The sequence below is a fragment of the Pyxicephalus adspersus genome, chromosome 4 (genome assembly GCF_032062135.1).
Source record: "Pyxicephalus adspersus chromosome 4, UCB_Pads_2.0, whole genome shotgun sequence".
NCBI classification, from domain to species: domain Eukaryota; kingdom Metazoa; phylum Chordata; class Amphibia; order Anura; family Pyxicephalidae; genus Pyxicephalus; species Pyxicephalus adspersus.
In genome coordinates, this window is record NC_092861.1 from 153,301,993 (window position 1) to 153,316,954 (window position 14,962).

The 14,962-nt window shown below is 40.4% G+C and overlaps 1 protein-coding gene across 1 annotated transcript in view; it reads right to left on the bottom strand.

Moving 5' to 3' along the window:
* The window catches only part of CMTR1 (cap methyltransferase 1), a gene marked incomplete at its 5' end in the record, with an annotated part of 23,965 nt that extends 9,598 nt beyond the window's left edge, over positions 1-14,367 (bottom strand). The window contains 14 exon segments of the mRNA XM_072410018.1: positions 1,319-1,387; positions 1,513-1,570; positions 1,889-1,945; positions 3,960-4,139; positions 5,597-5,729; positions 6,379-6,475; positions 6,839-6,957; positions 7,246-7,444; positions 8,719-8,791; positions 10,392-10,486; positions 12,042-12,113; positions 12,317-12,409; positions 13,972-14,130; positions 14,219-14,367. Coding sequence (XP_072266119.1) covers positions 1,319-1,387; positions 1,513-1,570; positions 1,889-1,945; positions 3,960-4,139; positions 5,597-5,729; positions 6,379-6,475; positions 6,839-6,957; positions 7,246-7,444; positions 8,719-8,791; positions 10,392-10,486; positions 12,042-12,113; positions 12,317-12,409; positions 13,972-14,130; positions 14,219-14,367 — 1,553 coding nt within the window.
* Between the last annotated feature and the right edge of the window lie 595 nt (positions 14,368-14,962).

Consider the following 14,962-nt stretch of genomic DNA (forward strand, 5'->3'; position numbering starts at 1 on the left):
CATCCAGCTTTTTCTTAAAGCAATCTATAGTAGTTGCTGAAACTACTTCCTGAGGGAGCCGATTCAACATTTACACTTACAGTGAAGAATCCCTTCCTTATCTGGAGCTTAAACTTCTTTTTTTCCAGATGCAAAGAGCGCCCCCTTGTGTTTTGTAATAACCTTACAGTGAATAATGGGGAAGAGAGTTCTCTATATGTACCTTTATATATTTATACAGGGTTATCATATCCCCCCTTATACGTCTCTTCTCAAGGGAGAATAGATTCAGTTCAGCTAATCTCTCCTCATAGCGGAGCTTCTCCATTCCTTTTATTAGTTTAGTTGCCCTTCTCTGCACTTAGGTGGAATGCCTTCAGTACTCAAGACGTTTATGTAAAATACCTAAGCCAGTCTAAGGAAAAAGTATTTAACCAGAAGGACGGAGTAGTATTTATAGCAGAGATGGCCACTCTTACACACTAATCATTTCACTCTGTGCCAACATTTTTACATTATATTTATAAAATGTGTTCTGTGGTGTGGTGACCCACAAAGCTTTTTCTCAATAAAAGAGAGGCAGCTAATGCAGTGCTGGATTACTGAATGATGATATAACTATGCAGACAGATACTCGGACTAGTTACAATTTACTAAATCTGTGATTTAAAGCAGAACTAAACTTACAAATTCAAATATTGCCAGCAGGCTTTTTTCCTCTTTGCAGGAGGGACAGGTGATGTCTCTTCGGCAAAAAAACTAAATTACTTCCGGTTTTGGAATCTTTTTTTTTTTTTTTTTTTAAAGCAGTGGTCCTCAACTTTTCTGACAGCAGAGCCCAGTAACAAAGCACAAAATTTTGCCTCGGTATATGTACAGCTTACACTCCTCTGCTGTTCTCAGCAGCTCCGCCTGTTGTCACCACACTAGCTGAGAATAGCAGAGTAGTGTGCCGTCAGGTGGCAGGGAAGCCTTACATACATTGCTCTGCCATTCTGCTCCTGTGTAAGCAGTGTGAGGAGAGCCGCCCATACTCCCGCTGGTTGTGCTCCTGCTGTCACTAGATTTAGAGCAGTGTAAGGAGTGCTTGTGCTTCTGCCTGCTTGTGATTCTGCCTCCTGTCATTTGCAGCCCCCAACTCACCAGCCACAGACCAGGATCAGTCCCTGGCCTGGGGGTAGGAGACCACTGCTTTAAAGTATAATCTCAGGCTGTCAGGAATGACTGAATTTCTGTGCACACCAGACTATAAACTATAAGTATTTTTTAAATGTGTTAAAAACTGATTTGATTCACAGGCTGAAATCTTCCACCTGATAGCTTTTAACTATGGACAGACCTGAATGAGCTGGAAGAACTTGTTTTTTGGATCTGTGTTGGTTGGAGCCACACGTGCCTGGTCCGGAATCTAGAAAAAGAAAAAGGCAGATATTGTGAAGAGAAAACCCTTGTGTTAGGAGGCAGGACCCTCATGTTGATACTTTCCAAAACACCACCTGGCTACCCACATTTTATGACATACATTACACTTACCCCCCAAAGCTTCAGGCATTCCTTTCGGATGTCTGCCTGGCGGGATTCACTCAGTGTCCTGGAAAACAACTCATTGGTTATTGCACATCAAAAGCTGATGTTGTTATAAACACCAAATACTTATTACGGGGCTACACAACCAATGCAGAGAATTAGGGCAGAAAACCTTTGTATGTTACCAGCCCATCTCTGTACAGCTGCCATCTACAAGCTGGTATTATGATGTTGTTATACCCATATATCCTAGCAGTGGGAAAAGCATCTTTGCTACAATTATCATTATTTATATATATATATATATATATATATATATATATATATATATTTATTATTATTATATATTATGTATATCGTATGATATGTGTTCATTACTTACGAGTCTTGGACAAAGGCGTGGATTTTGGCCAAAGCTTTGATCTGAACCTCACAATGGCTAAAAGAGCAAAAAATGAAAAAATATATTATTTCCGGAATAAACATCATCAGAGCAATTTGCCCTTTACGAATATGTCTTGTATATTTATTTAAATATATACAATAATTTTATTTTTTATACCTAGTAGAAAATATGCCGATTGGGTAAATACAGGGATGTGAAAATGTGGGACAGAGGGAATAATAGGAAACAAAGCTTTTGAGAGAGAGAGATACCAGGGCACTGACTGATAACAGAAAGCAAATTTGAAAGTGCAGTGTTCTGCCTGGCCGCTTTTAGCTGGGTCCCGGGGCACTTTTCAGTAACCATATGGCTGTTTTTGGGTGGTTACTGCAGAGTTGGATCACAATACAAGGGCAGCCACTCACCTACAATTTCTTCCCACCCAGCTAAAAAATGTATGGGTTGAACACTGATATGTGTTATTGTGCACCAGAGGTAAGTTCACCTAAAATAGTACTAAGCTCCTTAAAAAAAATCTTGCATAAAAATGTTTATGACAAAAAATACATTTTATCTCACTTTTGCCATAAAAGCTTTTTAGATGACCTGATATTGATTTCTGTCTAATGTGACAATGTATGTCAATACATTGTCAATATGTAATATGTCAATATGTAATAGTGACAAATATGTGGGTGTCATACTGCTAGATGGCACTTTGGGACAAAATTTGCAGATTGCATTATAGCAGAGTTTGAAACAGAATACATAGTGACTGAATAGTCCTTGCTGACAATGGAGCCGCTAAGTGTCAGCTGGCCACCAAATAGCAGGTCAGTGAGAAGGGGAAGAGGGAGTTTCAAATGACAGAACAAAGAAGAAAGGGGAATAAATGGAGAAGGAAGCAGGAAGTCATAAGGCAGGAAAACAACAAGCAGGTAGATTAAAAGTGAATTGTCATTTCAATGGAACTAAAGTTGCATTAAAAAAAAAAGAAATATAAAAATGGTTTTGAATTTTTATTCGTTTCTTTATACCTTTGGTACCCACCAGAAGGCATTTGAAGCAGAGATCTCTGAGCTACAGTGCTCCCAAAAGCTGATATAATGGACAGGAAAATTGAGTGCTTTTCATTTTAAATCACACCCCAATGCATATGTCTTTTAGTGCACCGCAGGCGGAGGTCTGTTCAAATGGTCAAACATTGTGTAAACACAATCCTTTCAAAAGAAAAGTCAAATATAAAAAGCTTTGAAACTGTAATCTGATTTTTGGATGTTTTGTTACTATAAAACCCCTCTTAAGGTACACAGGATTCTGATACTTTCAGCGTATATGTTCCACTGGCAGCCAGCCATTGATAACCTTTACTCCAAACAAGCCTTACGTATGTACCATGCAATACAACCATAAACACAACAGGCCTGTGTCCCACGATGAGCTTCAAGAAAATGATTTTACAGGTTTGGAGTACAGACAGGTCAAATTAACACCTGGATACCTTTGCTACAAAGACGTTGTTGTAATATGTGCAGTATATGGTTTATCATTCTCTTGCTGAAATAAGCAATATTTTCCTTAAAAAATATGTCTGAAAGGCCGCATATGTTGCCCTAATACCTGTATACCTCGTTAAGAATTATTGGTGCCATATGAGTGCCTTTCAAGATGTGCAGGCTACAAATGAAATGTCCACTATTGCACCCCATCACTCCCATGCTAGAACAACAACTTCCAAATGGGAAGAAAAAAATGAACTTGAGGAGAACCTGCAAACTCCATGCAGATAGGGTCCTGGCCGAGATTCGAACCTGGGACCCAGCGATGCAAAGGCCAGAATGCTAATCACTAAGCCACCATGCTGCCCACACACACATAGATTTATACAAACAGTATTCTTCCCAGAATAATTGTTTAAGCCTGTGACCCAACTATTCAGTAGTCACCTAGAAACACCCGGCTAAAGGGGGCTAGGAAGAATACTGATATTTTTATATATATATACACACACACACACACACACACATACATATATATACCTTTCCAGTCACTATGGCACAGTTCTCACCTCTCGTTGGAGCGGACCATGTACTCATGAAACTGTCGGTCCCCTCTCAGCACCTCCAGAGGTACCAACAGATTGACATCCCGATCAGAGTTACGCAGGTGGTTAAGACGCAGGTTTACTGTGAACAGGTAATTTCGCACATCTTCAATGCCAGCCTTCAAGCCACGCCCCACAATGTACCTAAAGAGATGAAAATGAGAACATTATGTACAAACAAACAAACAAGGAAAGTAAATCCAGGAAAGGCAATTTATAGTTGGAACCCTAAGAATAGTTTGAAATGGGTTTTGTGAACAATTTCCTTTGCTTTAAAAAAAATTTGAACTAATAAAAGGAATGGAGGAGCTCCACTGAGGAGAGATTGGCTGAACTGAATCTATTCTCCCTTGAGAAGAGACATTTAAGGGGGGATATGATCGCCCTGTATAAATATATAAACGGTCCATATAGAGAACTCTCTTCCCCATAATTCACTTTAAGGTCATTATAAAACACAAGGGGGCGCTCTTTGTGTCTGGAGGAAAAGAAAATTAATCTCCGGATAAGGAAGGGATTCTTCACTGTAAGGTCTGTGAAAATGTGGAATCGGCTCCCTCAGGAAGTAGTTTCAGCAAAGACACACACGCTGCAGCCAGCATAAAGGACACACACGCAGGATCAGATATCTGGAGCTGTCTTATAAACGGGTGAGTGTCTTATTTTAATTATTTTTTTTAAAAATCGAGGGTGGCTTACTTATTGGGGATGTCCTAAAATCGGGGAAACACGGTAGATGAAATAAATTAAAATTTAACCTCCCTTTACCTTACTGAGAAGAGTCAAGTGCCTACTAAGATAGAGCTGAGAAGGGAGGAGATGTTCATATAGCGCGGGTTGTTCACTGAATGTTAGCAATTGGCGTACTGACGCACGTGGCCAGTCATGGCTTTGACTCGAGAGAGGTAAATACAGGTAGCGCGCGGTGTTATAACTCATTTTGACCCATACAAGTTCTAGCACAAAGGTTGTTTACCAAGCAAAAGCAAAAAAGTGTCCAAACGGGACTTATACCAAGCTGGACTTATTCCAAAGCAGACTTATCACAAGGTACCACTGTACTAATAATGTTCTGTCCTTCTGATGAAGCCTATAACGCGTTAAGGACTGTAAAAGTTATTGTGTATCATTACAAATCATGTGATTACTGAATTGTCATTATTTGCATTTTGCAAGCATTTATCGTTTTGTGTTTTTTTTTTGATAATATTGTATAATAAATTGCAACAAATTGTTTTTTTAGCATATAATGTGTTGTTAGTGTTGATATTTGGCACCATTAAACTCCATGCAAATGTTCCCTGTTGAGGGAAGAAAACCCTTTGGTAAAAAAAAATGAAAGGAAATAAAAGGGTAATTTTTATTTTATATAAAAGGGTTATCTACCCTTTCATATAAAGTTAATATTGTGGTGTTATTCTGGCTAATGCCAGGATATTATTTGTCTTTAAAGATCATACAGATCAATACACAGGTACTTATTTGCTCCATAAACATAAAATATTTAAGAAAAACCACCAATTCTAGGTTCTGATTTCAACTATAAAATGTGGCGATTGTCCGACAGGACACCACCAGCAATCACTCTCTACCACACTCACCTCTCAGAATTAGCTGGCCGGCTGGTCACTGGTTTGAAGAGGCTGACACGATCAAAACAGCAGTACAGCAAGTAAATCAGCCCCACGCTGAATGGGGTGAACAAGTCAAAGGTCTTACAGACGAAATGACCTCCTAAAAAAAGCAGAAGGAAACATGTAAATAGGGGTTCTAAAGGTACAGTACCTGGACGTGTTAAAAATTATCTTCAACCCAATATAAAGCAAGAACCCTGACACTACTCATTGCATGCAATAAAAACCGACAGTGTTAATTCAATCCATCTATACAAACTTTCTATTTAATTTTGTTTTCAGTTTTGGACACGTGGGAAGAGGGCAGCATTCTCTGTCAGGTTTAAACTGCAGTCTGTATTGTTTTTTTTTTTTTTATAGATTTTTTCTCACTTACAGTGCGGTCACAGAGAGGAGATATCAACAAAATCTCTTCAGCATGTAATTTTCAGATCCACTCCCAACTGCAGGTGAATGAGGTGGCTCACACTGGGTATATTCTTTGTACAGTGACAGTTTATTGTCAAGTCACATATATCATCAATGTATATATCAATATAAAAAGGCTAAAAGTTTCAAAATTTATTGAACACTGAATTTTAATTTGTAGAAACTTTTTTTCTTTGAAGCTAATTATTACGCATCATTATTATGCATCTTCTAGGCTTTGCAACTATGAATTTCACATAATTGCCCTTTTTTAATTGTTTCTTAGTATACAGAAGAATTCAATTCAATAGCTAACACTGACAAAGTTATACAGAACTCACCGGTGCGGATTACAGACAGCCCTATCAGGAACTGGCAGAGGAGAAGCTGCTTGCTGAGAATTTCCTGTATGTTCTCCTGACCCTCCACCGAGAACCCCTGTGAGAACACATCAGTACAAAACATACGGAAAACTTTTAATGAAATGCAATCTGCAACAGACTACAAGTTGGCTGCCATTAAGGAAGGTGACTTCTAGCAAGGGGGGAAATCCTGCAGGACTGCAGGAGGATAGTTCAAAACTAACCCAAGAAAGTATTTTCTAAAACAAAGCATGGGATACCTAATAAAGACTGGTAGCAGAAACAGGGAGCCTGTGAACACGTTTATGCAGACAAAAAGGTTTAAATAAGGAGAAATAACAAAGGCAGACTCAACGGGCCACTTAGCCTTTTGCTGCCATTGCTCCTCTGTGTTTCTATGTAACAAAGCAGATAAATGGTGATTCTGGTGAAGACATACCCCATCTGCCATCATGAAGTGAACACCCTTGTGGTCTGTATTGTCCAAGACAAAGTTCCGGAAAGCAGTGATGTTCTCTGGACGGGTGACATCCCCGTCACCGTCCACTCCTCCTTCACCTGTCAAAAATAAGGAAATTGAATTGACGTCAGCAAAGAAAACAAAAAGAGGTAGAAGGAGGTGCGGGGTGTCCAGCAACACTTCTTATAGCACAAATGAATTTTCATAAACCAATTCGTTTTCAACTTCTTTATATGTATTTTTACTAAAATTGCAGCTTTTGAATAGTGTTTCCAAATACCGGTAAATGATCAGAGAATGATGAACCACTTTACAAATCTGTTGCTAAATTAAACATTTCTCAAATTTGTTTCACTTAGTTAGCTTTTTCAATAAAGGGTATTTACCGTAATAGGGTTCAAAGAGTTCACTGGATGCAGCATAGAAGTCTTCTAGTTTGAAGTCGTTCGGCCCCTTCAGGGTCATACCAAAACCTTTGGCGTGCCATTTCTTTCTCCAGAGGATATATTCCGAGAAGCCGCCTGGACCAGCACAAACGTCTGCAAAGTACAACAACTCCGAGTCCTTATCCTTCACAAGCTGCTTCTAGGAAACAGAAAAGGCATGGAGTATTCACAATGGCTCAATCATGAAAATGTGACATCCTATTCTGATATAGGAGTACCTATTCTGAGTACCCGGTGTGCTATGTCACAGTATTTTCTGCCTTGTGAGGAGCCAGCCATAAGGTGGATTTGTTCTTTTTATATATGTATGTATATGTAGGTTACTTTCCCCAGAAACTATGCGTACCCTTTTTTTTTTTTATTCCTAGTCATCATTGTAGGGTAATAGATTCCTTATGTGGTTGGGATACCTGTCCCATAGATGTCACATGACGTGTGTAACATGTTCTTTCATACTTTAAAGTAAGAGGTATTTTCTTCAGCTTCTGGTGCTGAACAGATCAGCAGGTAGGGAAAGAGTGGTAAATTATATTACTGGTGTTACATGGGGCTTTTGTCCTTAATGAGCAAAGCTAATAATACAAAGAGCAAACAACAAACCTGGCACCCCTAAAGTTGGTTTTATCTTTTCTGAAATAGCAGAGTTCATTGAAATGTAAATATCAGGATATCAGGAGGGGCATATATAAATGACACAGCCATAATTTTAGAGAATTACACAAACTCCTGAAAAAGCCTTTTGACTGTCAAGTGTCTTGCAGCATCCTCAGCCTCCCTTTAACTGTGGGGAGATGGAACTTTCTCAGCATCCCCTGCACTTACTCTGAGGTTCCTGATTCTAATCTCGTCATGCTATTGGCTGCTAGTCTTAATTATACCTCGCTTGTTTCAGGCTTTGGTTGCTGGATCCTCAGCCTTGCTTTCTGAGACTTGGATTCTTGACCTGAATTATGCTTACCTGCCACCTGCCCTGACCTCTGCTTGGACCTGAACTATGCTTACCTGCTGCCTGCCCAGACCTTGCCTCTCGTTAACATCCTACCTAATATCTGATCCTGGCTGTCCCTACACTGAAGCCCTCTTTTCCCCAATGGGGAGAGCCTGGGGGCTGCAACCTGGTGTTCCCCCCCCCGCAGCAAAATCCAGTCTGGTGGCAACTTGGTACTCTGGTGAATATAGACACTTAGACACCGCTCCTCAGGTATTCCTGTTTCATCTGCCAGGAGGCTAAACTCTAACAGGGGCATGCAGTCTCTGAGAGGCAATATCCAGGTGAATATGGCAAATGAACAGCTCAGCCAGCAGCAGTGTTACCCCTCATCTTGGATCACACAACAATTGCAGCCAAAAGGTGACCGTGACACTTGCTCATAAAAACCCAACATACAGAGAGAAGCCAAAGACAGTTCTCACCCCCTGGGAATCCTTCGGATTGGTGAACATGTAATCAAACACATGGTCGATGTTGGACATCTTCATAGCTGCCCTGAATAGAAGAAGTGGACATGTCATACAAAGTGTGTTACTGAAGAATTAACAATATATAAATCTGCTGGGATGAGAAGTTTTTTTACTCTAAGGTTTCAGGATGATAAAGATAAACCTTACAAATACATAAAAAAAAAATCTGACAAAATGTTTTTAATACAAAACCTTTTGTGGTCTCCCCATCCCTGCTATGCAATATGGGTTTAGTGACAACACTGTACATAACATTGCATTTTTACAGGCTGACACTGCTTTGCCTCCTTTCTGGATCAGTAAAGAACATCTCCACAATGGTGACGCACAGAATGGTCGCAACACCTGAGCTTTCTGTTCCGTCTGCTGATTTAGGTACCTCCTGCCACCGCCAATTAATTTACTTTAGTTGGAATGTGGAAATACAAACAGATAATTCTACAGGCAGATGCTAGAATTTCATTGCCCAAGGCAAAATTTTTTGATTGGCCTGTCTCGTTCTGCTGGTTCAGTGAATGACTGATGGCTAACAACTGCTGCTGATAGTTGCCAGTGCCAGTTATTGCAAATGTGTACACAGCATTAATCGTCTCACCTTTCACTTCCTGGTCATTAAAAATGAGGCGTGCACGATCAACAGTCCCCGACTGTTTATTGCACGTATCATGTACAATGATCAGCATTATTACATAGTATTTATATGGCGCCAACATAATAGGCAGCGCTGTACAAAGTCATGTCACTAGCTGTCCCTAAAAGCGGCTCACAATGTCCCCCCCATAGTCATATGTCTTAAATACAGTCTAAGGTCACTTTTTGTGGAGGAAATCCAATTAAGCTAACTGCATGTTTTTGGAATGTGGGAGGAAACCGGAGTACCCAGCGGAAATACAGGGACACGGGGAGAACCTGCAAACTGTATGCAGATAGTGTCCTGGCCAAGATTCAAACCTGGGACCCAGCGCTGCAAAGGCCGGAGTGCTAATCACTGAGCCACCATGCTTGCCCATATCCACCAATATCATGAAATCTTCATATGTTTAGTGCACTAATACAATCCAGCAAAAGCTTACAAAACATCAGTAACACATTTCAATTCTCTAGGGTTTGGGGGCAGAACAAAAGCCCTACAGGGTCAGAATATTACAGGGTTCTTGGAAGCCTGTGGATTGTTTTTACCTGCAGCAAAATAAATGTGAACTTCTACAGATGAGTAAATCTGCCGATTATCTGGTATGGCACAACATTAAAAGTGCAGCTGTATAAAACAAAATGTAAAGTATGAAAGGCACTGCACTAATAATAAGAATACCAGAAAATGTCATAATTAGTTGTGGCGGCTGCATTCATTTCCGTCTTCCTGGATTTTTTCCCATTATTCTGAACTGGTGATCCTGCCAGTCACAGACTTCCTGTCATAGGGCGAGCAGGGTCGTCTCCTAAAGTTCCCCGTCTCATTATTTGGAGTTCTCCATTATTGGGCCAATCCTCATTTATATGAAAGGGAATGAGCTACATGCTCAAGAACAGAGCAATAGGGGAGTGAAGAAACTTTTGTGTTGTAGGAATAAAACAGAGACAAAGGGAAGAACTGCTTTAATATGACAGCAAGAAGTGAAACTCACCTGTTCAGGAAGAAGACTCCTCGGATCATCTCATACGGATTGGAGCGTGTTCTTGCCCTTCTCATTTCCTCACCTTCAAGCTCATCGAATGCGCTCTGAAATGGATACAAGAAAGTGTTAGGGCAGCGCGGTGGCTCGGTGGTTAGCACTCTGGTCTTTGCAGCGCTGGGTCCCAGGATGGAATCTCGGCCAGGAGATCTGCATGGAGTTTGCAGGTTCGCCCTGTGTTTGTGTGGTTTTCCTCCGGGTACTCCAGTTTCCTCCCACATTCCAAAAACATGCAGTTAGGTTACCTGGCTTCCCCCCAACATTGCCCTTAGACTGTAATAATAACATATGACTATGGTAGGAACATAAGATTGTGAGCGCATCTGAGGGACAGATAGTTTTACGACCATGGCCTTAGTACATCGCTATGTGATATGCTGGCACTATATAAATACTGTGTAATAATAATATTATTATTATTAACTCATTGAAAATCTCTGAAACCATTTAAACTTGATTTTTAAGCGCATGTAATGTTCATATTTGGTAGTAACATTTGTATTTATTTTTATTGTGAAGTAGAACTGTAAATCTACAACAGAAAGTTTATTAAAACTACAAAACTCTTTTGTATATAATTAAATATGGCAGTATTAACAAATAAAAGCGTTTTAATAATCGATTGATGTAGACCTATTGATAACATAAAGCTACTAAGCTAGATACAAATCAAAAGATTCAAAACAAAATACAGAGGTGTTGCTTAGCTTATACCTTGTAAAAAATGTGGGTGATGGGCAACACAGTGGCTCAGTGGTTAGCTCTGAGCCAGGACACTATCTGCATGGAGTTTGCAGGTTCTCCCTGTGTTTGCAAAGAGTTTCCCATGAGTACTCCGGGTTCCCCCAACATTCCAAAAACACGCAGTTAGGTTAGTTGGCTTCCCCCCAAATTAACCTTAGATTGTGTTAATGATATATGACTATGGTAGGGATATTAGATTGTGAGCCCCTTTGAGGGACAGCTAGTGACATGACTATGGACTTTGTACAGCGCTGCATAACATGTGGGCGCCATATAGATAATGTGTAATAATAATAACTGGCCGACCAATTCCATCCCAGAATTGCTAAATATAATAAATATAGTGTTCTGAGCAATGCAATACTTGGGATACAGTTATGTATTCAAACTGACAGTAGAGTACTAGGATAAGACTTGGGTAAGTTGTTTTTTGGGGGTCACAAGAATAAACAAAAAAACAGCTGGGCACTACTGTACCCCGTATATGCCCTCTGTCCATTCTATGCTATACAACCTTTAAAGCTCCCTATCCATACTCGGAATATTAACCCTCAATGACATGAGAAATATTGTTTTTCTGTCTGGTGGGATTCCGTTTTTAAACAACTGATAGTAAATCACATACAAATCAGCACAGGAAACCTTTTTCTATTTTCAGTATGTTTTGTTTTACATATTTCAGTTTCAAAATCTATGCAGCTGCAATAAAAAGCCTCAATCTGTCATCCGTCAGGAGGTTTGTTTACACAGAGCAATAAACAAATTTGCTCCAATGTCCCTTCTCCTCTTTTGTGAGGGTTCTTTCGGGTTTAATGTCATCCTCAGGAGCCCCCAATATTTAACGGGACACATTCTCACCTTGCACTCCAATAGGCTTTCTAGCAGTTGTCCTCTACAGAATTCCGTCTCATCGTCTATGATCAATTTCCTCTGTAAGAAAAGTTAGCAGTAAGGAATGTTAACCGTTATCCCAAACATCCTCCCCGCTCTGTACTGGAAGATGGACAATTCAGAAGAAGGCACTGAAGAGTCCTTCTCAAGAAAGTCTTCCCCTTCCCTCCACACAGCCAACCGGAGCCATCCCTGACAGCTTGACACACCTCCTTCCTTACTATTACCAATCAACATCCTACCTTTCCCACTGTCATCCAATCAGACAGCTCATCGGCATCTGGAATCTCTGTGGTGCATTCTGGGAACCAATCAACTTCTTCATAAGCTGTTGCCTGCAAATAATAAACATGAAAATATTTAGAATGTAACAGAATATTGTGATAAATTTAGAATTAGAAGAGGGACCTCAACTATTAGTTCTATTGAGGTACCACATTCCAAAATGACATACGTAGAAAGGGGTCGGAGACCTAAATAAAAACGGAGTACCAACACAATTAAATAATTAATTCTTTGAAAATCACATAATTTTTTTTTATGCATATTTTAAAATTAGATCCACAATATTCAAGCACAACATCAAAACATCTTCACAGAGACAAATCTAACCAGGGGCCTATTTACTAGATAAAGTTCTGCTACCAAACAAATGAAATTTGAATTTTTTTGAAGGCTCGAAACAAGTTGAATAAAGTTGCTCACCCAACGCGTTTCACAGAACTAGTCTGCTTCCTCAGGAGTGTTTTGTTACAGAGTTTAGTTATGTATGTGGTTGATATGAAAATGAAACAGTCATTGCACCCTGGTAGGGTAAATCGCTCTGGGCCGAGAAGGGAGCAAGCTGGGGTCACACATCACAGCAACAACCAATGGACTTTTTAGGGTGATATTCAAAGAAAAATAGTAACCGTTATAAATTGTTGTATAAATTAGTTGAACTAGATTCAAAAAAGTCTAGAAGACTAGCCCTAAAACACTTTGCTGAGACAATCTAAAGGTTTGTTGGAATATAGTTGTAAAAAAGAAAAATTGACGTCCTAGCCAGACAGCTCCCAATGAGCCAACAACAGAAAAATCTGGAAACCCTTTCCTTATAGGGCTTCAAGCATTTTTTACAGAATATTGTGATGAATTCTATGAATCACCCAACTGATGAATGTGTAAGAGCAGACTTCTCATGTTTCACTGACTGCATGCTTGTTCTAGGTCACTCACATAGGTGGCTCCCAACACCAGAAGACTGTAACTCAGGATGGCCAGCAGGGTGCAAGGCGTGGGGGGAGCAGACAGCAGATTCCTCCTAAAGTGATTCTGGAAGCAAGCCGCTGCAAACACTTCCAGGGTCACATAAAAGGTAGATGGAGAACAGTCTTGTACATGGTTTGATAAGGAAAGTGTATGGAAAACATTAGAGCTTTCCATAAAGAGAACCTGTCACTGTTGCTTTTATGGACCGTTTAGGGCAGTGTTCTTTCTTATTGTTTTAAAGGTTGCTCACCATTATTCATCAGGCGTGACCTACATCTATGCACCCTATGTTATGTCAGGTGGTTCCCCCCAAATTCTCACACACCCTCTATGTATCCACCAATTACCTACAGCTGACCCCCTTTTCATCTATGCACCGTTCATCGATCCACCACTCACCTCAGGACAATCTCTACATCTAAACATCTTCCATGCGGATTCCCCTATTCACACACCCTCTATAAATCCACAAATTACCTATACCTAATGCCTCTTCGCCTATGCAGCCATCATGGATTACGTCAGGCGGATCCCCCTAATCCACCAATTGCCTACAGCCGTCCCCCTGCCATCTATGCACCCCTTATGGATCCACCACTTCCCTCCATCTCTACATCTAAACATCTTCCATGCGGTCACAGCTTACCTCGGGCTGATCTCTCCAGTCCACATTCAGATCCTTCTCGAACCCTTTTAAGATCAAACCGAGACCTCTCCGTCCCTTCTGTTTTGACGTCTCAACGATTTCTTTTCGGCCCTGGCCGTACTTTCCCAAACCTTCCCCTTCGCGGAAACCCATTTTGGCCTAAAAAAAGGACAAAGACAAAAAGTGAAATCCTGCAATTCATTATCACAGAAAATATGGGGATTCCGCACCGCTGGTTGGTAGTCACCATGAGTTTCTGGGAGACGCTGTTAAACATGGAGTAACGCGACGAAGTGCCCTCTGCAAGGGGATCCATTTTTTCTTTTTCCCCCGACCCAAACACCGGTCTTCTCTCATCGATCTCACTGTCTGAGCCGGTACCACTGGTGGAAGACTCTGGAAGGGCAGAAAACACCAATCAGGTTGTGTATACAGTGACCACAGTGCTGAAAACATAACCGAGATTCTGACGCATTTCATCGTCTTTTCACTAATAAACCTTTTAATAGAAACAAATATTATTAAACAGGATTTATACAGAACCAACATATTATGCAGCGCTGTACATTGAATAGCGAAAATTAAAGATGTAGTGCAAACTTCTTACATTTTGCCACTCCTGGTTCCTACCCTTCACACCCTTCCTGCTGTCCCGTCAAAAAGCTAATTAAGTTATATTTTGTATTTGTAAACGAATATATAGGACTCTGCGTCTCTCTATGCAGGAAGATCATGGCTGGTGGTAGGGGCTTGTAGGGTGCTGTAAATGTCTTCCTAAAACATTACAGCCCCCACCTTCTCATCTAGAGACCTCAGCCCGGATTGAGGCAGCAGACCGGGTCTTTAAAGGTTTAATAAAAATAATAAAATGCTTTGATGATGGGGACCTGGAGTTTATAGGAAAGTTGTATTTGCATGTAGCCCACCCTTGATACGCCCTACATCTTCGATATCCAGATGCTGAGGTTCCACTGAAAGTGCACAGTCAGGC